The 25,619-nt window shown below is 46.4% G+C and overlaps 1 protein-coding gene across 2 annotated transcripts in view; it reads right to left on the bottom strand.

Annotated features, from left to right (window-relative positions):
* Window positions 1–25,619, bottom strand: part of sec22c (SEC22 homolog C, vesicle trafficking protein) — a 62,069-nt gene that overhangs the window by 20,250 nt on the left and 16,200 nt on the right. For both annotated transcript variants that reach the window (XM_072508089.1, XM_072508087.1), the window contains exons 2-5: window positions 19,241–19,452; window positions 5,963–6,126; window positions 3,064–3,243; window positions 1,203–1,321 (exon numbers count right to left, since the gene is read on the bottom strand). In XM_072508089.1, coding sequence (XP_072364190.1) covers window positions 1,203–1,321; window positions 3,064–3,243; window positions 5,963–6,126; window positions 19,241–19,422 — 645 coding nt within the window. In that variant the 5' untranslated portion in view covers window positions 19,423–19,452. The remainder of the gene's footprint in view (window positions 1–1,202; window positions 1,322–3,063; window positions 3,244–5,962; window positions 6,127–19,240; window positions 19,453–25,619) is intronic.

The raw sequence follows: 25,619 nt of genomic DNA on the forward strand, positions 1-25,619 counted from the left end.
TTAGTGTTGGGTGGGGTTACTGGGTTATGGGGATAGGATGGAGGTGTTGACCTTGGGTAGGGTGCTCTTTCCAAGAGCCAGTGCAGACTCGATGGGCCGAATGGCCTCCTTCTGCACTGTAAATTCTATAATGATAAATACTGTACAGAATACTCCAGGTGTGGTCTCACCAGAGCTGTGTACAACTGAAGCATAACCTCCCTATTTTGTAATCAATTACCCTCACAATAAATGATAACATTCTAATTACTTGCTGTATTTGTGATTCATGCACTAGGGCACTCAGATCCCTCTGCACCTGAGCTCTGTAATCTCTCATCATTTAGATATTAAGTTCATTTTTTATTCTTCCTGCCAAAAGGGACAATTTCGCATTTGCCCACATTGTACTCCATTTGCTAAACCCTTGCCCACTCACTTGACCTATCCATGCCCCCTTGTGGACTCCTTATGTTCTCTTCACAATTTACTTTCCCACCTACCTTTGTGGCATCAGCATCAAAGATATGTAGGGAAGTAAACAGTGAAGATGTCATAGAATTTACAGTGCAGAAGGAGGCCATTTGGCCCATCGAGTCTGCACCGGCTCTTGGAAAGAGCAACCTACCCAAGGTCCACACCTCCACCCTATCCCCATAACCCAGCAACCCTACCCAACACTATGGGAAATTTTGGACACTAAGGGCAATTTAGCATGGCCAATCCACCTAACCTGCACATCTTTGGACTGCGGGAGGAAACCGCAGCACCCGGAGGAAACCCACGCACACACGGGGAGGATGTGCAGACTCCGCACAGACAGTGAACCAAGCCGGAATCGAACCTGGGACCCTGGAGCTGTGAAACAATTGTGCTATGCCCAATGCTACCGTGCTGCCCCTAAGAGGACGTAAGGGGGCAACAAAGGGACCTAGGGTGAAGTGAATGGGCAAAGTGGAGCACCTTAAGAATTTAGTATGCTTCAAATAAATTCTCTCTCATTCCTTTAAATTCGAGACAATAGGAAATAATTTAGATATAATTTATACTGGATCTATTAAGTGATGTTCTGAGCATCAAATAGATTTAATAATTTACATTTTATTGCATACTCTTATAAAAAGAGGACAAATATCAAAGAAAATGGGAATAAATGTTATTCAGCTCTGCTGTTAGCCAGTTAGTGGCATCTGTGAAAATATTTTTGCCAATTTCTCAGTTACCTGAAAATTGTGTTCGATGAGGTGAACTCCACGGATCAGGTTGAGAGCTCCGCACATGATATTAAGGATGACAGAGAGGATCCCAACCATACTTACTGGCTCCAGTCTGTAACTGGGTGCTGTGGATAAATAAATTGTATTTGTAAAGAGAGACAACCTACCATAGCGATGGTCTCATTAATAGACGTGACAGCGCGACTGGTACAACCTGATACGAGGACATCTGCCCTGTACAGATGCCAGATTTTCTTGCTGAGGGGTAGATTTTCGTAGCTTTCCATTTTAATTCTCATTTACTCTCTCCCTCTCTCGCTCTGTGGTCCTTATTTTCCCTCCTCCAACTTCTATGCCTGACCAGAGATGGTGAATGGCAGGAAACTATTTTATTGTGTAGAGAGGACACTGCCTAAATCTAACCTTTTCCTAACCCCCAACTCCACACAGGCACTCGTTGTGAGCGGGGCTACCCATTAAGGGCTATGTATAACCATTTGCTTTTCTGCTTCTTTCCTGTTAAAATCTCATTCTCTTTTCTTTTTTAAAAATAAATTTAGAGTATCCAATTATTTTTCTTTTCCAATTAGGGGGCAATTTAGCGTGGCTAATCCACCTACCTTTGGGTTGTGGGGGCGAAACCCATGCAGACATGGGGAGAATGTGCAAACTCCACACGGACAGTGACCCAGGGCCGGGATTCGAACCCGGGTCCTCAGCGCCATAGGCAGCAGTGCTAACCACTATGCCACTATGCCGCCCTCTAATTCTCTTTTGAGGACATTTTCTGTGGTTCGGGTTTTTCCAAATATCATGCAACAAACCTCAAACTCAAGAAAGCAACCCATTCCAAGGACCCTACTGATGCCCGGGCACCTGCCCTTGACAGGGGAATGAAATCCGGAATTTGCGGGTGCACGATAAAGAGAGCCCCGTTGCAACCCACCAATTAAATAAAAAACAATGGTCACATTATGGAGCAGATATGTCTGTCACCAGCCATTGGTGTATAATCATGGAAAGGTCAAGTCATGACTAAAGGACATTCTTTAATCCACCTTTCACCCTGCTACAATGGAGTTGGTGTTATGGGCCAGGATTTAGAGAACCCCAAAGTGTATCATGGAGTTCACCTGAACCACAACTTTTAATAGATCGTGTGATGGGGAGCACACGGCCCAATCTACAGGTGTGGTACAGCAGAAATGGAAAAGTATTTTTTAAAGCAAAACAATGTTTATTCTTTGAACTCAAGCTAACCTTTTTACAACATACAGTGAACATCTTAGCAACCATTAATTCAAGTACAACCCCAAAGAATACTACACTAAGTAACGCTTAATAACTTCCCAAACAACATCCAGACAAAAGAAACACCTTTTAACAGAAGCACATTAGGTTTACATTCACTACTGAGAACATTTATAATTCTGAATTCACCAAATGATCAAGAGATAGTCTTTTGATGGCAGAGAGAACAGCAGTACACCTGCTTGGTCTGGCTTCAGCTCCAACACTGAAAACGAAACTAAAACACACCCTGCAGCCTGCTCAAAAACGAAAGTAAAAAGCTGACAGACAGCCCAGCTCCGCCCACACTCTGACATCACTGCAGTAATAAACACCCATTTCTTAAAGGTACTCTCACTACAGATATTTATATACACACCCAGTTATAAACACCCATTTCTTAAAGGTACTCTCACATGACATTGGACTGCAGCCTTCTCTAGCGCATTGAAAGGTTCTTACAGTCCAAGACAATAAATTGATACCATGAGTTTAAAAAGAGATGCACGATATACTGAATACACACAATAATATCTCGTAATTACATATGATTCTAAACGGTTTTATCTGGGCTTACCAGAGTTTGGTTGCAAATGCAGATGCCCATTCAGTGACCCGTTGGTGACCACTAAATCATCCACATTCACCTGGCGGGGTGGCGCCACCTTCAGCTCCCTCTGGATATTGGTCACACTGATTTTTATCGAAGGCCGGTTTGAATAGTTATAGTGCCATTTGATCTTCTGTATTGTGGTGTCTGCAATTAAATAGAAAATGTTTATTTTAAACATACTGAACAAAGCTACATGGAAGAAGAAAGAAAGGCCAAGAGAAATACTTTCAATAGTATTCCCCACAGAATTTCAACTAAACAATGGAAACTGTAATGCCTATCCAACAAGAGGGGTCATTGTGAACATTGCTACTCAACTTGTTGCGTTCCAGGCTCCTGTGACTGCAGACGGCCATACATGGGGGAGGCAGTGGCGTGGTGGTACTGTCACTGGACTAGTAATTCAGAGACTCGGGGTTATGCTCTTGGAAACCTGGGTTCAAATCCCAGTTAGGAAGATGGTGAAATTTGAACTTTGAATGAAAATCTGGAATTAGATGACCACAAAACCATAGTGGTAAAAACCCATCTGGTTCACTAATGTCCTTTAAGGAAGGAAATCTGCCATCCTCATCCGGTCTGGCCTATATGTGACTCCAGGCCCACAGCAATGTGGCTGACAATGTGCAACACACCAGTGACATAAATCACACTGACTCAGAGTCATGACCAAAAAGCTGAAACAGAGGCAGAGAATGCAGACAAGAAACAAAAATCAAGAAATAGAAGATCTCTCCTCACATTTATTTTTCCTTTACAAATGCTGCTCATTCATTTTTAACTAAGGATAGCTGCACTAGCGATCAAAGATGTCTACTAAAAGGGGGACAATTATACTGAATGAATCCAAAGGAAAAAGATAAGAATTATGATCTGTTAGAATTATGGATATGTTGAAAAATAAAATTTAACAATGTTTCCCAATCACTGGTATTCCTACCTTTTCAAAGATGTCCAAAGATGTGCAGTTTAGGTTAATTGGCCATGCTAAATTGCCCCTTAGTGTCCAGGGATGTGCAGGTTGGGTTCTGGAGATAGGGCGAGGGAGTAGACCTGCGTAAAGCCGATGCAGACTCTCATGGGCTGAATGACTTCGTTTTGCACTGTAGGGATTCTATGATTCCATTAAGTATTTATCTTGCAATTGAGAGAGGATGGCACGGTGGTGCAGTGGTTAGCACTGCTGCCTCACGGCACTGAGGACCCAGGTTTGATCCCGGCCCAGAGTCACTGTCCGTGTGGAGTTTGCACATTCTCCCCATGGCTGCGTGGGTCTCACCTCCATAACCCAAAGATGTGCAGGGTAGGTGGACTGGCCACGCTAAATTGTCCCTTAATTGGAAAAAAAAGAATTGGGAACTCTAAATTTATTTATTTATTTTAAATCTTGCAATTGAGGTGCTTGTGGGAGCAGTTTCAATAGTAACTCCCATGCAGAATTAAATAGATAGTTGAAAAAAAAATTGTAGGGCTATGAGACAGAACAGGAGAGTGGGGCTACTGCATAGTTCTTTCATAGAGCCAATACATGCACAACACCTGTACAAGTCTATGATTTCTAATTGGCACACAGAAATTCCTGCTGCACAGCTTGCTGAACAAGAGAAACAAAGTTATTTTGGGATGAGGGAGGAGTAGGCAAGGTGACACTCAGTCTAACCTGAACAATAACGTGTGACAATATCAGTTAGAGAGACAATCAACTAGGTTTCTTTCAAGAGCTCGCTCAGCTTCAACTCTAGCAGAAGATTCTACGGGAACCCCCCAATTGCCGATTTTCTTTGGGGAAAAGCATCTGTGCTTCTGCCAAAAGTATGAAGATGGGTTTGGGAACTAACAAACAATGCAGTGAAAAGTCATTTGGCAGTAAGAACTTGAGGTTTACAGAAAAAAGGCTTTGACATGTCTCTTTTTTTCAGCAATGTAGTGAGCCTACAGAAAAAGGAAGCCCTCCACGCCATTAGGCCACTCACCTATTTGTTTTTAAATTGGGGTGTAAGAACATAAGAACATAACATAAGAACTAGGAGTAGGCAATTCAGCCCTTCAAGCCTGCTCCGCCATTCATACAATCGTGGCTGATCTCATTTAAGCCTCATCCCCTCCTCCCAGCCCGCTCCCCATAACCCGCTACTCATTAAAAACCTGTATCTCCTCCTCAAATGTGTTCCGCCGTCCACTGCACTCTGAGGTAGAGAATTCCAGATTCACGAGCCTCTGAGTGAAGTCATTTCTGCTTTAAATCTGCCACCCCTAAGCCCAAGAAAGACGCTGAGAAAGGCCGGCTCTTACTGCCCCGGGTAGGTGGTGGTTTTCTATCTCTTTGAACAGCGGCAGTCTGTGTGTAATGGCTTGATACAACACGAACGGCTTGCTCGGCCACATCTTAACAGCAGTTAGGCGTTAAACATTGTGTGGGGCTGAAGTCACTTACAAGCCAGACTGGGCAACAGGTTTCGTCCCATGCATTAGTAAACCAGTACTAAATCTGGCAGCTTTTCATGGTCACTTTGACTACAAGGAGTTTTTTTTTTTTTAATTTGCATGTACAAAGGGTTCCCAGCAAGTTCGCTTCCAAACTGCAGCCATCGGAGAAGCCAACATCTTTAATGAGCAGCTGAAGAAACTATCGGAACGTCCGCTGCTGCTTGGCTCAGTGAATTCCAACACAGACTCTCAACCCAACAGGAACAACAGGCGTCAATGCAATGGACAGTCAATTTACCGAAACGATTTAGACGTAGGCTGCGACCCAATGTTGAACAGATCAACAGGGGGAAGGGGGAAACTAAGCGAAGGAAAGCTGAGAGGTCGGGAATAGTAAACAGGTTGGGGGAGGGTAGAAAAAAAAAGACAGACTAACCAAATTCAAGAAAAGCGTAGGGTCTCGTAACCACGTGAATCTTAGCGACCTCGAAGGAAGAAACAAACTCCATTCCGAGTTCTTCTAAGAAGCAAAATGCCATTGTTGTGGGGTAGTAGCTACAGCAGATGGTCATGTAGGCGATACCCTGCGAAGAAGTAAAACTGGGGAAAGGGGTGAAGATCAATAAAGATATTAAAACCGAATAGTAAATTTACATCTTATATAATGCACAACTTAAAATACTATCCTTTGTAAGTTGGGCAGCTCCAAAGCCAAGTTGAGGATTGAAATTATCAGCTGCGTCTTCTGATACATTTCTATGTTGAAAACTGAAACGAGTCCGGAGGAAAACCCTGCATCATGAAAGAGACATCACGTAACACCTAATATGGCTACATGCCCTGTATCAGCCACAAAGTAAGCTTAGATGTCTGCTACAACTGGTCACCAAGATCCAGTTCAATCCGAAAAAAAAACTGTTTTCCGAACTGTTGGCCCCACTTAATCCAGCGGCTTCCTTTGGAGGTTGCTGCCCTAACCATGCCAGCTGACAGCCAGCAGCACCAGAGTGGCTCTCCTGAGCTGTAAAAATAGCTTATGTTCCATCAATTTACAACTTAGTCACCTCCCCGCCTCAGCTGCTGAATTTCATTTTTTGTTTTTAAACTACATTTTGTTTTAAGAAACGGAAGGAGCAGCACGGTAGCACAGTGGTTAGCACAGTTGCTTCACCGCTCCAGGGTCCCAGGTTTGATTCCCGGCTTGGGTCACTGTCTGTGCGGAGTCTGCACCTTCTCCCAGTGTCTGCGTGGGTTTCCTCCGGGTGCTCCGGTTTCTTCCCACAGTCAGAAAGACGTGTACGTTAGGTGGATTGGCCATGCTAAATTTCCCTTAGTGTCCAAAAAAGATTAGGTGGGGTTACGGGGATAGGGTAGAGGCGTGGGCTTTAGTAGGGTGCTCTTTCAAAGGGCCGCTGCAGACTCGATGGGTTGAATGGCCTCCTTCTGCACTGTAAAGTCTCGGATTCTCTGATAAAATGGTTAAAGCTCATTATGACACAGAGGCCGATCTCCAGTCACAGCCTGAAGGTTCTGTGGTGTTACGATCCCAGTTGATGTTAGAACTGGACAGGGAGATCCCAGAATGGAACACTGGCTCAAAAAAAACATAACTTTTTTTCTATAAAAGCAGGGGGGGGACACCACTAATTCATGTTAACAAGAAAAAAACATTTCTGATACATGAAAAGTTGAATCATTGTACAATACTACATTATTCCCCCCTTAGCTTAGCAAATACACACAGATTTTAGGATTAGCATGGATTACAAAGTACATATCATCTTCAGCTACATCAGCTACAATGGTCCCATTAACACAAAATCCCTTTTAAGCACACAGATTGGATATGGTCAAATACACACTCTGCTATGAACTCAGGTTAGTGTCTCTGATTTTCTCCTCAGAATTCCCCAAGATAATTGTCCTTTGAGAGTTTCCAAACACTCCCAAAAACACACTTTAGAATCTACTCTCATAATAATCATGCTTTCCCTTCGTGGTTTGCATTCTGAAATCCAGTCCAGGTTTTCCAAATGAAACTTTTTAAAGACAGATTCTGCTCCACCTTTAACAGCAATTCCAGTTCAGGATTTTACACCACCCCTTTTAGGATTTCATGTCTTGACGTCTATACAAGCTGTTTACAATTGCTTTAACTAACAACTCCCAGACTCGCAAATTGACATCAAACGTTTCATCCACCTCTGAAGTCTGCTTACTCACTTTAAATCTAGTTGCAGCAATTGTCTCTTTAACTCAGAACAGCTGGTTTACGCTTCCTTGAATTCTTCTGAACAATACATTGGTCTCTATTCTCTTAACATCAGGTGTCTTAAACATTCTTTCTGTCCCAATTCCCAGGTTATCTGGATTGTATCTTGTTCCTTAGGAAGCTTGCATCTTTGCAACTCTATTGTCCTGTTCAGCTTCTCCTGGCAGAGTTGAGAGCTGTTCAGTGCCCAGGATCCTGTCTCCAACTGCAATGAAATTAGCTAAACTAAAATTTAAAAGCTTCTCTACCTTACAAGACTCCAGTTGCTCAGCAATGCCGCATACCTCTGCTGACCTATATATTCTTTACACACAAACCTCTCTAAGCATAATAGAAAGGCAGTATTTATTTACCCAACAGTAGCTAGGGCAACAAAACACAGCTGCAGGTTCACTTGGCCCCATTGCCAACATCCTCAAGGATACATCAGAGGAGAAACTGCTCAGAGCACTGAGACATATTTACAAAAAAGGTGATTAAAGCACAAGATAGACACGGGCAGAGGCGTACAAATTGCAAACAGGTTGCAATCTACTGCAGCACCATTTTACAAAGAGATAGAATAAAGATGGCAGTGATAAAACAAAGTAATTTATTCAGCAGCTTACGAAAATTAGACGACATATCACATTCTGGCACACTTACTCAAGTATTGGGAATGCAGATGAATAGTAATTAAAACACACAAAATGGAGAGTGATGATAATATCATCTGTGCCTTCGGCTGACTAGCCTCGAAGCTGTGGAACTGCCTCCCTAAACTTCTCCACCTCTCAACAGCTCTCACATCCTTTAAATCTATCTCTTTGCCCAGAGTTTTGGCCATCTAATGTTTCCTTATGTGACTCAGTGTCAAATTTTTACACTGTTGAAGTTTTTAAAAAATATATTCGTTCATGGGATATGGGCATCGCTGGCTAGGTCAGCATTTATTACCCTTCCCCAACTGCCCATGGTAAGGTGGTGGTGAGCTGTCTTCTTGTAGGTCCTGTACACCCAGACTGCTGTTAAGGAGGGAGTTCCAGGACATTACATAGAACATGCAGTGCAGAAGGAGGCCATTCAGCCCATCGAGTCTGCACCGACCCACTTAAGCCCTCACTTCCACCCTATCCCCATAACCCCTCCTAACCTTTTTGGTCACGAAGGAGCTGGTTTAGCACACTGGGCTAAATCGCTGGCTTTGAAAGCAGACCAAGGCAGGCCAGCAGCAAGGTTCAATTCCCGTACCAGCCTCCCTGAACAGGCGCCGGAATGTGGCGACTAAGGGCTTTTCACAGTAACTTCCTTTGAAGCCTACTTGTGACAATAAGCGATTTTCATTTCATTCATTTCAAGGGCAATTTATCACGGCCAATCCACCTAACCTGCACATCTTTGGACTATGGGAGGAAACCGGAGGAAACCCACGCAGACACGGGGAGAAAGTGCAGACTCCGCACAGACAGTGACACAGTGGGGAATCGAAACTGGGACCCTGGCGCTGTGAAACCACAGCGCTATCCACTTGTGCTACCGTGTTGCCCAGTATGATATTGACCCAGTGTAAGAACAGGGATATATTTCCAAGTCACTGGCTTGCAGGGGAAATTGCTGGAGGTGGTGTTCCCATGTGCCTGCTGCCTTTTTCCTTCTAGGTGGTAAAGGTCCCAGATTTGGGAGGTGCTGTTGAAAGAGCATCTATGTAAACACAAGTTATTCTTACCGGCTCTTTACACTGCACAATCAAAATCTCGCTGGAATTTGGAGGGGACAGAATTTAAGCAATGAATTTTCCTGTTTTTTCACATACTTTACAACCATTCTCTATGTTGCTACTTATCCGGTTGCTTCTCTCTACCACCTCCCATGCAGGCCATAGGAATGCAATTATCCACAGTCTGGAATTGCTCCCCCAAGGGGAGCTGATCTTAAACCACTGATAATCGGTGCTACTGATCAAGGACAAGTGGAACTTCACGTTCTCAAAGAACAAAGCACAGGAACAGGCCCTTCGGCCCTCCAAGCCCGTGCCGACCATGCTGCCCGACTAAACTACAATCTTCTACACTTCCTGGGTCCGTATCCCTCTATTCCCATCCTATTCATGTATTTGTCAAGATGCCCCTTAAATGTCACTATCGTTCCTGCTTCCACCACCTCCTCCGGTAGCGAGTTCCAGGCACCCACTACCCTCTGCGTAAAAAACTTGCCTCGTACATCTACTCTAAACCTTGCCCCTCTCACCTTAAACCTATGCCCCCTAGTAATTGACCCCTCTACCCTGGGGAAAAGCCTCGGACTATCCTCTACCCCTTCCCCAATCTGAGATGTATTCCACAGCGAGCTGAAGGACAGAAGCTGTTACACCTCGAGGGCAGAAAGAGCAAAGAGCTCGGAAAACTGGGAGGGTGAATCCAATCTCGGGAATTCCCCAGCATTAGGTGACAGCCGACAGGAAGCATCTTAATTTTCTGGGAAGTGGGCAAGTGAATTACGGGGAAATAACAAAAAACATATCCAAAAACATCTCTTGAAAAGTAAGGGAGAAAATTACTTATCTTTTTTATACATTTTTTTACTAAAGAGTTTTATAATTTTTTTTAACAAGTAATGCAACAAACATTTTAGTGCACAACTGGTATAGTACAGAACAGATATTACTGCAAATGTACGAACAAACAAGACAGGATAAATTCAGAAAAACAGACCTCAAGAACTAGTGCCTCCAGTTTTAATACCAGATCAGTCAGAAAACAGGGGAGCAAAAGGATAAGGCCATGTAAATAAAATAGGATGATATCTCGGATTTAAACCTTTAGTCAACACTTACAACATGGGAAACTTTGCAGGAGCAGGTCAGACAAGGCAGAGCCCATAAATGTGAGATGGGGTCCCACACTCCAAGGAATGTATCAGATTTAAAATGGAGCGCACGTCAGGAAGGTTATTTGTCGCTGATCCAGGAGCAGAGGATATTTTCACGAGCTGCAATAGTTCGGATATTATGCAGCCTTTTTTCATTAACGGCAATAATTCTCCCAGCTGGAAGACCCAGAATTGGGAACAACGGATTACATTCTAAGGCCCTGTCAAATATCCCCTTGAGCTCCTTAACTATGCGGTGACACTGCTGCCTCATAACGCCAGGGACCCGGGTTCGATTACAGCCTTCGGTGACAGTCTGTGTGGAGTCTGCACCTTCTCCCAGTGTCTGCATGGGTCCGGGTGCTCCGGTTTCCTCCTACAGTCCAAAGATGTGCAATTTAGGTGGATTGGCCATGATAAATTGGACCTTAGTGTCCACAAGTTTAGGTGGGATTATGGGATTGTTGGGATAAGGTGGGGGAGTGGGCCTGGATGGAGTGATCTTTCAGAGGGTTGGTGCAGATTCAATGAGCCTAATGGTCTCCTTCTGCACTGTAGTGATTTTATGATACACCTGACCAATAGTGTTGAATCGCAACACAGGTCCACGCATTATAGGAAGGATGTGGAAGCTTGGGAAAGGGTGCAGAAAAGATTTACCAGGATGTTGTCTGGTCTGGAGGCAAGATCTTATGAGGGAAGGCTGAGGGACTTGAGGCTGTTTTCGTTAGAGAGAAGAAGGTTAAGAGGTGACTTAATTGAGGCATACAAGATGATCAGAGGATTAGATAGGGTGGACAGTGAGAGCCTTTTTCTTCGGATGGTGATGTTGAGCACGAGGGGACATAGCTTTAAATTGAGGGGTGATAGATATAGGACAGATGTCAGAGGTAGGTTTTTTTACTTAGAGAGTAGTAAGGGCGTGGAATGCCCTGCCTGTAACAGTAGTGGACTCGCCAACATTAAGGGCATTTAAATGGCCATTGGATAAACATATGGACGATAAGGAAATAGTGTAGATGGGCTTTAGAGTGGTTTCAAAGGTCGGCGCAACATCGGGTGCCGAAGGCATTGTACTGCGCTGTAATGTTCTATAAGCAGTGTATATAATCACCCTCGACTACCAGGCATTTTAGGCACATCAGGGATATCGCAGGACCAAACCTGTGTCTCAAATTTGGTGTGATATACAAATGGTGCAGTGTGTTAAACGGAGTCTTCTTAATTCTGCTGCATACAGAAATGTTACTGGTATAACCCCATCCATGTACTAGCCCATGTCTCATCAATATTAGTTGACATGTCTTTTTCCAAAGACTGCCAAGTTACTAATGTACTAACAAAGGATCTGGAACACAAAGTATCATAAAACTTGCTGATTAACTGTTTCGGCTCCACAGAAATCAGGATTTGTTTTCCACCGGGGAAATCGAGGAGTTAAGACACAAGTCTCAGAGTTGCCGAAACTTGAAAAGGGAGTGCCATGGGATGTCAGATTGTTGGCATAGCTGCTCAAAGGATGATAAGGAAGCATCACTGAACATATCTCCTAGCCTACAAATGCCTCTTATCTCTCCCAAGTATCACACCCAAGGTCAATAAGACGTGGTAGGAAGTCCAGGATACCCAGATGGGAGAGAGGAGAAAGCAGCTTAGATCTCCCTTCTAGCTCGAAGGGTATTAATAATAATAGGATTCTCGCATCTATCAAAACCTGACCTAAGGTTCCCATAAAATAACAGCACCTACAAAGGGTAAACCAACTGGTCTGCTTCAATATTCAGTCAAATGGAGAGAGAGTCCTTTCTAACCCAATCCCTCATAAACCGAAGATGAGAGGTAAATTGGGTCAGTTTAACGTCTTCCTCCCCCAACCCAAATCTCCACAGTGTATAAATTAACCAACTCCACTCCACACTATCAAGTATTGTGAGAAATAAAAGAATGACCAGGGTGAGGGTAGGGCCGGTCAAGGACAGTAGTGGGAACTTGTGCATGGAGTCAGAAGAAATAAGAGGCATTGAATGAATACTTTTCTTCAATGTTCACAAAGGAGAGGGGCCATGTTTTTGAGGAGGAGTGTGAGATTCAGGCAGGTAGGCTGGAGGAAGTAGATGTTCTGAGGAAGGATGTATTAGCAATTTTGAAAAACCTGAGGGTCGACAAGTCCCCTGGGCCAGTTGGGATATACCCAAGGATTCTTTGGGAGGCCAGGGATGAGATTGCAGAGCCTTTCGCTTTGATCTTTGGGTCCTCGCTGTCCACGGGGATAGTGCCAGAGGACTGGAGAGTGGCGAATGTTGTTCCTCTGTTCAAGAAAGGGAATAGGAATGAACCTGGTAATTATAGGCCAGTTAGTCTTACTTCGGTGGTCGGGAAGATAATGGAAAAGGTCCTGAAGGATAGGATTTATGACCATTTGGAAAGATGCGGCTTAATCCGGGATAGTCAACATGGATTCGTGACGGGTAGATCTTGCCTCACAAATTTGATTGAATTCTTTGAGGAGATAACTAAGTGTGTAGATGAAGGTAGAGCAGTTTATGTCATATACATGGATTTTAGTAAGGCGTTTGATAAGGTTCCCCATGGTCGGCTCATGAAGAAAGTAAGGAGGTGTGGGATAGTGGGAAATGTGGCCAATTGGATAAGTAACTGGCTATCACATAGAAGACAGAGGGTGGTGGTGGATGGAAATTTTTCAGACTGGAGACCAGTTACCAGCGGTGTACCACAGGGTCTTCTGCTATTTGTGATTTTTATCAATGACTTGGAGGAGGGGGCTGAAGGGTAGGTCAGTAAATTTGCTGATGACACCAAGATTGGTGGAGTAGTGGATGAGGTGGAGGGCTGTTGTCGGCTGCAAAGAGACATTGATAGGATGCAGAGCTGGACCGAAAAATGGCAGATGGAGTTTAGCCCTGATAAGTGCGAGGTGATTCATTTTTGGTAGAAAAAATTTGAATGCGGATTATAGGATCAACAGCAGGATTCTGAGGAATGTGGAGGAACAGAGAGATCTTGGGGTTCATATCCACAGATCTCTGAAGGTTGCCACTCAAGTGGATAGAGCCGTGAAGAAGGCTTATAATGTGTTAGCGCATGACCCTGGTGAGACCACATTTAGAGTATTGTGTGCAGTTCTGGTCACCTCATTATAGGAAGGATGTGGAAGCATTGGAAAGGGTGCAAAGGAGATTTACCAGGATGCTGCCTGGTTTGCAGGATAGGTCTTATGAGGAAAGGTTGAGGGAGCTAGGGCTTTTCTCTTTGGAGCAGAGGAGGATGAGAGGCGACTTAATAGAGGTTTATAAGATAATGAGGGGGATAGATAGAGTGGACGTTCAGAGACTATTTCCTCGGGTGGATGTAGCTGTTACAATGGGGCATAACTAGAAGATTCAAGGTGGGAGATATAGGAGGGATGTCCGAGGTAGGTTCTTTACTCAGAGAGTGGTTAGGGTGTGGAATGGACTGCCTGCTGTGATAGTGGAGTCGGACACTTTTGGAACTTTCAAGCGATTATTGGATAGGCACATGGAACACACCAGAATGACAGGGAATGGGATAGCTTGATCTTGGTTTCGGACAATGCTCGGCACAACATCGAGGGCTGAAGGGCCTGTTCTGTGCTGTAATGTTCTAAGTTCTATATTCAAGTGCTTTCTCTGCACCCAATGAGATCATTAACCCATCCACGCCTGCTTCAGAAAAGTTTGGATCACATCCAGCAACCTTCTGACATTATTACTGGAAAACTGGCCCTTGATGAACCCAGTCTGGTCCTCCCAGATGATCAGCGGGAGGATTCCCTTTAACCGTCTCGCCAACACGTTAGACAACAATTTCAAATCAACGTTCAAAAGTGAGATTGGCCCAAAGGAGGCACACTCCTCCGGGTTCTTCAAAATCAGCGAAATATTTGCCTCTCCCGAGGTTCGGTGATAGCAGACATGTCCTAAAAGAATGACAGTGCATACCAGCTAATGGCTCTATTAACAGGTCCTTAAATTCAATGTAAAATCTCACACCCCAAACCATCTGGCCCAGGGGCCTTGCCCGGCTGAAGCTAATGGCCATAGCCACCTCACTTTTAGAGATAAGAATTTTAAGGGACGAACGCTGATCCTACGAAGCCACAGGAAGCTCGAGGGAAGGGAAGTGCTCCATACATGTTAACACATCATAAGACCAATCCAACTGATATAGTTGAGCATCTAAATCCTTGAACTCCATATTAATATCTACAGTTTTCATTGACATATTACCTCCAGTGTTTTGTGCAGAGGGGATGGCGCTGAAGTAAGCTCTATTAGTCAAAAAGGCCAAGTACTTGTTTATTCCCAAGCTCATACAATTTTTATTTTATGAACTGTAGTCAATGATGAGAGATGATACTTTCAATGCGAAGATGATACTTTGAAGACTCGCATTCAAAGTATCATCTTGCATCGTTGACTTTGTCTATATATGTGTTTGTGGAACCCAGCTCTTCGCTCACCTGATGAAGGAGCTGCACTCCGAAAGCTGGTGATTCGAAACAAACCTGTTGGACTTTAACCTGGCGTTGTAAGACTTCTTACTGGGTCCAGGATTCAAGGCATCGGAGCCCCTTGCAGGATACAGCTCACAAAAAGCTGCAGTTGCCATTTATTTGAATATTAAAGGAGAATTCGCCCACACTCAACAGGTATGCTTCATTGTACATTCAACACAATGAATGTACAATGGTGCTTACATCTGCTTTGGCACTGTATTGCAGGCAGGTTTATAATACAGACCTGTGCCCAGCACTGTGCCATGTTGAGATTCCTCAAAATTGTTTCAAAAGTGTCCAAGCATTGTATCCAAAATAAGGAGGCTATTGTTGAACTTTAGGGAGAGGCAGTGGCACAGTTGCACTGCCATTGGACTAGCAACTGGAAAACCCAGGCTCCAATCCCCCCACGGCAGATGATGATATTTGAATTCAATAAAAACCTGGAATTAAAAGTCTAATGATGACCAGGAAACCATTGTCGATAGTTATAAAAACGCGATCTGGTTCACGAATGTCCTCGAGGGAAGAAAATCTGCCATCCTTTCCTTGTCTGGCCTACATGAGGCTCCAGAGCAACAACTATGTGGCTGACTCTTAAATGCCCTCTGAAATGGCTTAGCAAGCCACTCAGCTGAAGGCCACGTCCCACGAATGAATAAAATAAAACTTACGCAACATCATAAATTAAGATGCGGGGCCATGTATACTTTTGTGGAGTTCATCAATTGAAAAGATTTACTAAGCCAGTACCAGGGATGAAAGGTTCCAGTAAGAATACTGGCCTGAGGCCTTTGTACAGCACCTTATTTAGACTGAAAATGAAATGAAAATGAAAATCGCTTATTGTCACAAGTAGGCTTCAAATGAAGTTACTGTGAAAAGCCCCTAGTCGCCACATTCCGGCGCCTGTCCGGGGAGGTTGGTACGGGAATTGAACCGTGCTGCTGGCCTGCCTTGGTCTGCTTTAAAAGCCAGCGATTTAGCCCTGTGCTAAACCAGACTGCATCTGGGGTACAGTTTTGGTCTCCTTACCTCAGATATTTTATCATCAGAAGCAGTTCAGGGAAGGTTCACTCGGTTGATTCCTGGGATGAAGGAGTTATCGTATGAGGAAAGGTCGAACAGATTGGAGTTGAGAAGAGTGAAAGGTGATCTATCTCGGGATTTGACAGGGTGAATGCTGAAATTATATTTCCCCTTGTGGAGGAGTCCAGAACTAGAAGCTTCAACGCTTGTAAAGAGTTTGGAGAGACTGAAAGCTTTGAAAGACCATTGTCGACCTGCAGTAAGAGATTTAAATGGGAGACTCCTAACTTTTAAACTGAGATGAGGAGATTATTTTTTTCCCCCTCACAGAGCATCTTTCGTCTGTGGCTGGGTCATTGAATATATTCCAGACTGAGCTGGACAGATTTTTTTGATCAACAAGGGAGTCGAGAATCATGGGGAAGAGGAAAAGTAGAGTTGTGGCTACAATCATGATCTGATTGAATGGTGCAGCAGGCTCGAGGGATCAAACGGCCTATTCCTGGTCTTAATTATTGAATCCTTGTGCAAATTCTGACTTTGTTCACTCAAGCTGGGAAGGTGAAGGAGGGGCCTGCTGGAGCTCTCAGACAAGGTAACCACTAAGAGATGGCAACAAGCTGGTCACAGAATTAAGCCAAAAAATATGAATGTTGAAAAGAACGGTCTGATATTTACAGGGATGGTGCAGGGCACGGTGTGGGAAAGCCAGCGAGGCCAGGGGAGGCAAGGTCCTGACGTTGGCAGCAGACAAAATTCATGCCTCCCTCCCCTCATGCAATCAAGCAGGTAGCAAGCTGCAGATCAGAAGTTCGAGCGAGGGGGATAGGTTTTGCCCTTGATCATCTGAAGGGGCAAGAGATTCCATCAGAGTTTGGGGGTCAGTGATCATTGGATGATGGATGGGGTTGGAGAGAAGCTACATGAGCAACAGGAGGCTGAAGGCTTCCTTGAGGGTGCGGGGAAAGTGCTCCAGGCCCCCTTGGCCCACGAGCACACTATAAAAAGCACAGCTTCGGGAGCCAGCAGGTCCTGTCTCTTTTTTGCAGCTGTGTTTACCTGAGCCGTGGCAAACCCAGCCAGCATTGGTAGAATTAAAACTGGTTCCCAGCTGCAATGTGGGAGTCTGGTTTTAAGAATGAACTGAGCCTCCTCTCCAAGACGTGCTATTTACTGCCATAAATGTCAGATGCATACATGTCAGCTTGCAGTGACGTTTCAATCCCCCCCCCCCCCCCCCCCCAATGGTGGGCAGGTTAATATCAAGATCAATGTGACACTGAGGTGGTTAGAGCGTAGGATTTGTTGTCACAAACTATTTAACTTGTCTGCGATCTCCAGCAGACCTTCTCAGATCGAGTGAATTGTCAAGCCAGTATTGTGACTGGAACTGGTATTAGGGCTACTTTAGCTCAGTGGGCTAGACAGCTGGTTTGTGATGCAGAACAAGGCCAGCAACATGGGTTCAATTCCCGTACCAGCTGCAAATTCTGAATTCTCCCTCCATGTACCCGAACAGGCGCCGGAATGTGGCGGCGAGGGGCTTTCCACAGTAAATTCATTGCAGTGTTTGTTAATGTGAGCCTACTTGTGGCAATAAAGATTATTTATTTATTTTCAGCCCGAGTAATGGCTTAGTACAACACAAATTCTTGAATCAAAGGGAATGTTAAAGCGTGCAAGGTGAAAATTGGAATTAAACGGTGTAACTCGTGGCAGGGGAAAAATACCGGATGTGCTGCATGGCCAGTTTAGCTGCTGGTTCCATTCCATGACATATAGACACGTGTTTGAGGAAAAGAAATCCTTCATTCTGTTTACCAGATGCAAACCCAGAAAGTGAAAGCGGTGTGCTAACCACAAACCCCTCCTTCCCAATTCACGTACTCCATAACGTCAGGATAGTGGGTGTCAAAGGTATTGAGTGTCCGATCAGCCATGATCATATTAAATGTTGGAGCAGGCTCGACGAGCTGAATGGCCTACTCCTGTTTCTCCGCTGCCAACCCTCCTCTGTAAGTGACCTGGCAGCTTGGCGCAGGGCAGCGTGCAGAGCTGCACCCAGCGCTGCTACAAAGGCAAAATATCCAGGACGCTGGAAATCTGAAATATAAACTGATAATGCGAGTGTTAGGGTTTAGAGAACCCCAAAGTGTATCATGGAGTTCACCTGACCCACAACTTTTAATAGATTGTGGTTATGGGGAGCACACGGGCCTACCTTACAGGTGTGGTGCAACAGAGATCTACATTACTTTTAAATTAAAACAATGTTTATTTATGAAACCAGTTAACACTTGATAAACCTCCAGTAAACACATAACAATTATCAACACCAATCATCCCCACAGATACAATATTCTAGAAGTAACCCTGAATCTTTCCTTGCAACATCCATAAGACAAAAGACCCTTTTTAACACAGAGATCAGGTTTAAATTCACTACTGAGAGCAGTTATCACTTTTAAATTACCCAAATGAACACTCTTGAACTTGTAGAGATATCCATGCACATCTGCTGGCTTTCACTGCAGCTCTTCACTCTCAAAACAAAACTAAACTCACTGGAGCGGCCTGCTCAAAAACGAAAGTGAAAGACAGACAGCACAGCTCCACCCACACTCGGACATCACTGCAGCTATTTGATAACCACCCATTTCTTAAAGGCACTCTCCCATCACACCAGAAACGCTCAGAAGATCAGCAGCACAAAACGTAGTTAGCGCTTCAGGCAGTCCTCCACGGTTGCTGACCCGCTGACTTGGTTCCGGTTTTTCCTGCTGACCCACTGACTTGGTTCCGTTTTTTCCTGCTGACGAGTTGGCGTGACTGACCTTGCTCAGCCTCAGGGTGGAGGGATGATCGGAATGGGAGTCGATGCTCGGGTTTCAAGATCGCATCTCCACCGTTCCGGTTCACGCCACTGAGCTTTCACAAACAAAAAACTGGAAGCCCCGGTTCCAGGCACCCAATTCACTGCAACGAGCCATTTAGAGCATTCACACTGATGTATGCAACGATATACTCACTGTATGTGAAGCTGATTGCTCTTTACGGTACCACGGCCAGGAAATTGCCCGAGCATCTTGGACACAATCTTCAGTTGTTTTTTGCACTCTTGCAGCTCCCTGCTGTGCTCAAAGTCTGAAGAAGCAGAGAGCGGAAGGCCATCCGTCACCCGGACCACATAGGCAAACAGGATCATCGACATGGTCTCCTTCGGTATTCATGAAGGCTGCCGCTGAAATCACAAACAGAAAATAAATCAGTAGGCACCCCCTTCCAGAGACTCTCTCAGTGCAGGTGAGCCACGCAGACCATAAGGTCGCACATTTTAGAACAGAGGTGAGGAGAAAAGTTCTCTCTGAGGGTTGCGCAACTTTCAAACTCTCTGCCTCAGGAGATGGAGGCAGGGTCACTGAATATTTTTACAGCCGGTGTAGATGAGATTCTTGTTGGGCGAGGGAATTAGAGATGGGAAACGTGGAACTCAACACACAGATCAGCCAGTCTCACTGAACGGAAGAGCAGGTTCGAGGGGCCGAATGGCCTACTTCTGTTCCTAGTTTGTATGTTCAATAGAGTTGGAACTTTTACAATAACGGAGGAACATCAATAATAGTTTGAGTGGGACTAATTGGATAGCTCTTTCCAGGTCCGCACAATTAAAGCCTCCTTATGCACTTTAAGGAAGGCAAATAGAACTTTGGCCTTTGTAGCTAATGGAATAGAGTTTAAAAGTTGGGACGTGTTGGTAAACTGTACAAAGCATTGATGAAACCACACCTGGAGTACGGTGTACAGTTTTGATCCCCTTATTTGAGGAGAGATGTAGTTGTATTGGAGGTCATTCAGAGGAGCTTGACTAGATTGATTCCAGAGATATGGGGTTTGTCGTATGAAGAGAAATTGAGCAGTTAGTCCTATAATCTCTCGAATTTAGAAGAAGGAGAAATCTAATGAAAAGGTCTTGACAAAGTCGACGTGCAGCGGATGGTGCCTCTTGTGTGACAATCTAGAAGGCTAAAGGGGATCAACCTCAACAGACCATGTTCAACAGAGAAGTGACATATACCCCTGGCGCAGTCCATCGTCACCCAAGATAAACAGTTTCCTGCCACTGCGATGTTTAGAAATTATTTTAAGTTAACAGAGATCATTACCTAATGAGATCAGCTTAGCTTACAAACGTTTAACCTGAGAGCATTGTATTTGAGGGGACTTTTCCAAGATTACCTGAAGACCTGGCTTCACAAGAACGTACACACATATCTATTAAAAGCAAATTATTGCAAAAACAGTGATGATCTTTTGCATCTATTTTGTTTTGTGACTGTTCCTATTTCTCGTAAATATTGATATATTTTTCATTCAGTGCCAATTTTTAAAAAATTTAAAGTGCCCAATTTGGGAGAGTCTGTTGGCAGACAAAGGGATGGCTGGTAAGTGGGGGGCTTTCAAAAGTGTGTTAACCAGGGTTCAGAGTAAGCACCTTTTAGAGTGAAGGGCAAGGCTGGTAGAAGTATGGAACCCTGGATGACTCGGGATATTGAGGCCCTGGTCAAAAAGGAGGAGGAGGCATAAGACATGCATTGCAAGGCCACACTTATAATAATCTTTATTAGTGTCACAAGTAGGCTTATATTAACACTGCAATGAAGTTGCTATGAAAATCCCCTAGTCGCCACACTAAGGCTTCTATTCGGGTACACCGAGGGAGAATTCAGAATGTCCAATTCACCCAACAAGCACGTCTTTCGGGGCTTGTGGAAGGAAACCGGAGCACCTGGAGGAAACCCACGCAGACACAGGGAGAACGTGCAGACTCCGCACAGACAGTGACCCAAGCTGGGATTGAAACCGGGTCGCTGGCGGTGTGAAACAACAGTGCTAACCACTGTGCTACCGTGCCGCCTTCGGCACTTGGAATACTGTGTACAGTTCTGGTTTAGAAAGAGTGCAGGAAGTATTTACTAGAATGCTACCGGCAATTGATGGTTTGAGTTATAAAGAGTTATAAGGAGAGGCTGGATAGATTGGGACTTTTTTCCCTGGAGCGTAGGAGGCTTAAGGATGATTTTATAGAGGTCTATAAAATAATGAGTGGCACAGATAAGGTAGATAGTCAACATCTTTTCCCAAAAACAGGGGAGTCTAAAACTAGAGGGCATAGGTTTAAGGTGAGAGGGGGGGAGATACAAAAGGGCCATGGGTGGCAGGTTTTCCACACACAGGGTGATGAGTGTCTGGTACAAGCTGCCAGAGGCAGTAGTCGAGGTGGGTGCAATTTTCGTCTTTTAAAAAACATTTAGACAATTGATGCACGATCAACGACCACGAAAGCGAGGTTGTAGTCCAACTGAAGGCTTTAATAAGCTAGATGTTTCCCCCAGCAGCTCCGGTACAGAATGAAGGCTGCTGGGGCGGCACGGGCTCTTATACTCCGCCTTGCAGGGCGGAGCTACCATACAGCTTGACCAATAGGAAACATACAATATCTACCAATGGTGTTCCAGCATTACCAGGTACCGTAATACCTCTACACAGACTACCACATTTACCCCCTGTTAAAAAAAAGAGTCCGGCGGGGGTGGTGGGTTGATATTACAACATGGTAGCGTGGTAGAAATTATAGTTATGGAGGTACTGCAACACCTCCGTACAGCGTTTTGTCTTATTGTCGTAACTATTTACAGATTCACAATTAACTATATACACTTTAAAATGATTCTGGTCGTCCTCTGTGATCGTCGAAGCTCTGGTGGTGACGCCGGTGGAGGCTCGGACGTCTGTCACTCCGGGAGTGTGGCCTCGATCTCTGTGGCAGCTTCAACACCCCTAGACGGCGCTGGTGGGGAAGCCGGTTGACCTGGGAAGGAAGCGTCTGCGGGGTGCTTCGGTGGGCGGGGGGGCCTAGACGGGGCCGGCAAAAGGACCGATCCTCCTGGGAAGGGAGCGGCTGTAAGGTGCACTGGTGGATGGATGGGTGGGACTGGTGGCTGGGGTGTGCGTGGGGATCCGGCGGGCGCCAGGTCTCGTAGGGAGACCGTATCTTGCCGGCCGTCGGGGTACGCCACGTCGGCGTACTGGGGGTTAGCATGGAGAAGATGGACCCTCTCGACCAACGGGTCAGACTTGTGCGCCTGCACGTGTTTTCAGAGCAGGATGGGTCCGGATGCTGCCAGCCAGGTCGGGAGCGAGGTCCCAGAGGAGGACTTCCTGGGGAAGACAAGGAGACATTCGTGAGGTGTTTGGTTGGTCGTGGTACAAAGCAGTGACCGGATGGAGTGGAGGGCATCCGGGAGTACTTCCTGCCAGCGGGAGACTGGGAGATTCCTGGACCGTAGGGCCAGTAGGACGGTCTTCCAGACCATTCCGTTCTCCCCCTCTACCTGTCCATTACCCCGGGGGTTGTAACTGGTTGTCCTGCTCGAGGCAATGCCCTTGCTGAGCAGGAATTGACGCAGTTCGTCGCTCATAAAGGAGGACCCCCTATCACTATGTATGTAAGCGGGGAACCCGAACAGCGTAAAGATGCTATGGAGGGCCTTGATGACGGTGGTTGCGGTCATGTCAGGGCAGGGGATGGCGAATGGGAACCGGGAGTACTCGTCAATCACATTCAGGAAGTACGTGTTGCGGTCGGAGGAGGGGAGGGGGCCTTTGAAGTCCACACTGAGACGTTCAAAGGGACGGGAAGCCTTGATCAGGTGCGCTTTCTCTGGCCTGTAGAAGTGCGGTTTGCACTCCACGCAGACTTGACAATTCCTGGTGGCTGTCCTGACCTCCTCGATGGAGTAGGGCAGGTTGCGGGTCTTGATAAAGTGGAAAAAGCGAGTGGCCCCCAGGTGGCAGAGGTCCTCGTGGAGGGCTTGGAGGCGGTCCACTTGTGCGTTGGCAGATGTGCCGCGGGACAGGGCATCAGGAGACTCGTTTAGCTTCCTGGGACGATACAAGATCTCGTAGTTATAGGTGGAGAGTTCGATCCTCCACCGCAAGATCTTATTGTTTTTTATCTTGCCCCGCTGTGCATTATCGAACATGAAAGCAACCGACCGTTGGTCAGTGAGGAGAGTGAATCTCCTGCCGGCCAGGTAATGCCTCCAATGTCGTACAGCTTCTACTATGGCCTGGGCCTCCTTTTCGACTGAGTGGCGGATTTCGGAAGCATGGAGGGTACGTGAGAAGAAGGCCACGGGTCTACCCACTTGGTTGAGGGCGGCCGCCAGAGCTACGTCAGACGCGTCGCTCTTGACCTGGAAGGGGAGGGACTCGTCAATGGCGTGCATTGTGGCCTTTGCAATGTCTGCTTTGATGCGGCTGAAGACCTGGCGGGCCTCTATCGACAGGGGAGAAACTGTGGATTGGATCAGGGGACGGGCCTTGTCCGCATAGTTGGGGACCCACTAGGCATAGTAAGAGAAAAACCCTAGGCAGCGCTTCAGGGCCTTGGAATAGTGAGGGAGGGGGAACTCCATAAGGGGGCGCATGCCTATAACTCCATTTCGCACTATGTAGCCGAGGATGGCTAGGCGGTCGGTGCTAAACACGCATTTATCCTTGTTATACGTAAGGTTAAGGATCTTTGCGGTCTGGAGGAATTTTCGGAGGTTGGTGTCGTGGCCCTGCTGGTTGTGGCCGCAGATGGTGACATTATCGAGATACGGGAATGTTGCCCGTAAACTGTACCGGTCAACCATTCAGTCCATCTCGCGCTGGAAAACCGAGACCTCGTTAGTGACACCGAAGGGAACCCTTAAGAAGTGGTAGAGCCGCCCATCTGCCTCGAAGGCAGTGTACTTGCTGTCATTAGTGCGGATGGGGAGCTGGTGGTAGGCAGACTTAAGATCCACCGTGGAGAAGACCTTGTGATGCGCGATCCTGTTTACCAGGTCGGATATGCGGGGGAGAGGGTACGCGTCCAGCTGCGTAAACCTGTTGATGGTCTGACTGTAGTCGATGACCATCCTATGCTTCTCCCCGGTCTTTACCACCACTACTTGAGCTCTCCAGGGGCTGTTACTGGCTTCAATGACCCCTTCCCTCAGTAGCCTTTGGACCTCTGACCTAATAAAGATCCGATCCTGGGCACTGTACTGTCTGCTCCTGGTGGCGACGGGTTTGCAATCCGGGGTGAGGTTCGCAAACAGGGAAGGCGGATCCGCGGATCGACCTCGAGGGTCGCGAGGCTGCAGACAGTGAGAGGGGGTATAGGGCTGCCGAATTTGAAAGTTAGACTTTGGAGATTGCACTGCAAGTCTAACCCTAGGAGTGTGGCCGCACAGAGGTGGGGAAGGACGTAGATCCGGTAATTTTTAAACTCCCTTCCCTGGACCGTGAGGTTTGCTACACAAAAGCCCTTTATCTCTACTGAGTGGGAACCGGGGGCCAGGGAGATTTTTTGATTAACGGGGTGGACGGGGAGAGAACAGCGCCTTACCGTGTCGGGGTGTATGAAGCTCTCCGTGCTCCCAGAGACGATTAATCAGGACGTCTCGTGCCCGTTGATTAGCACTGTCGTTGTAGCAGTTGAGAGTGTTCGAGGCAGGGACTGGTCCAGGAACACCGAGGCTAATCGCGGCAATTGAGTGTTCTCTTTGGGCAGTGTGTGGTCAGCCGAGCTGAGGTCCTGGAAGTCCATCCAAGATGGCGGCGCCAATTGGTCGCACATGGCTGGGGGTGCACAAAATGGCGGCGCCCATCCATCGCACGTGGCGTCTGCGGGACAAGATGGCGGCGCCGGGGGACACATGTGGCCCTGGAGGAGGAAGATGGCGGCGCCAACTGGTCACACGGGGACCGTGGAGAGGGTTGTGGTGGCGGTCCGCATTAGCCACCGGAGACCGCAGCGACCGCCCGGGCCTGGCATACCACCACGAAGTGGCCCTTTTTACCGCATCCCTTGCAGGTGGATGCGCAGGCCGGACAGCGCTGCCGGGGGTGCTTGGCCTGCCCGCAAAAGTAGCAGCGGGTGCCCTGGGGTTGCCATGACACCTTGCAGCACAAGCTTGTGGGGGGGATGGGAGATGTCTCGGGGTCGGCCGCGGAGGGGTTCCACGCTGCCCAGGGGGCTGCCGCGCGGTCGGGGACCGTAAGCGTGGTCGTTTCAGGAGGCCACATCCAGGGAACCTGCAAGGGCCCGTGCCTCCTTGAGGCCTAGGGTGTCTTTCTCCAGCAATCGCTCGCCGAAACTTGCGGGCAGTTGCAGTTTCTCCCCAACACCAAGAGCGCACGGTAGAATTCTTCCAGCGATTCCCCAGGAATTTGTCACTTCATTGCCAGCAGATGTCGGGCGTAGACCTTGTTTACCGGGCGAATATAATGTCCTTTTAGCAGCTCCATTGCTGTATCAAAGTTGTCCGCGTCCTCGATGAGGGTGTAAATTTCCGGGCTCACCCTACAGTGCAG

Source organism: Scyliorhinus torazame, chromosome 6 (genome assembly GCF_047496885.1).
Source record: "Scyliorhinus torazame isolate Kashiwa2021f chromosome 6, sScyTor2.1, whole genome shotgun sequence".
NCBI lineage: Eukaryota > Metazoa > Chordata > Chondrichthyes > Carcharhiniformes > Scyliorhinidae > Scyliorhinus > Scyliorhinus torazame.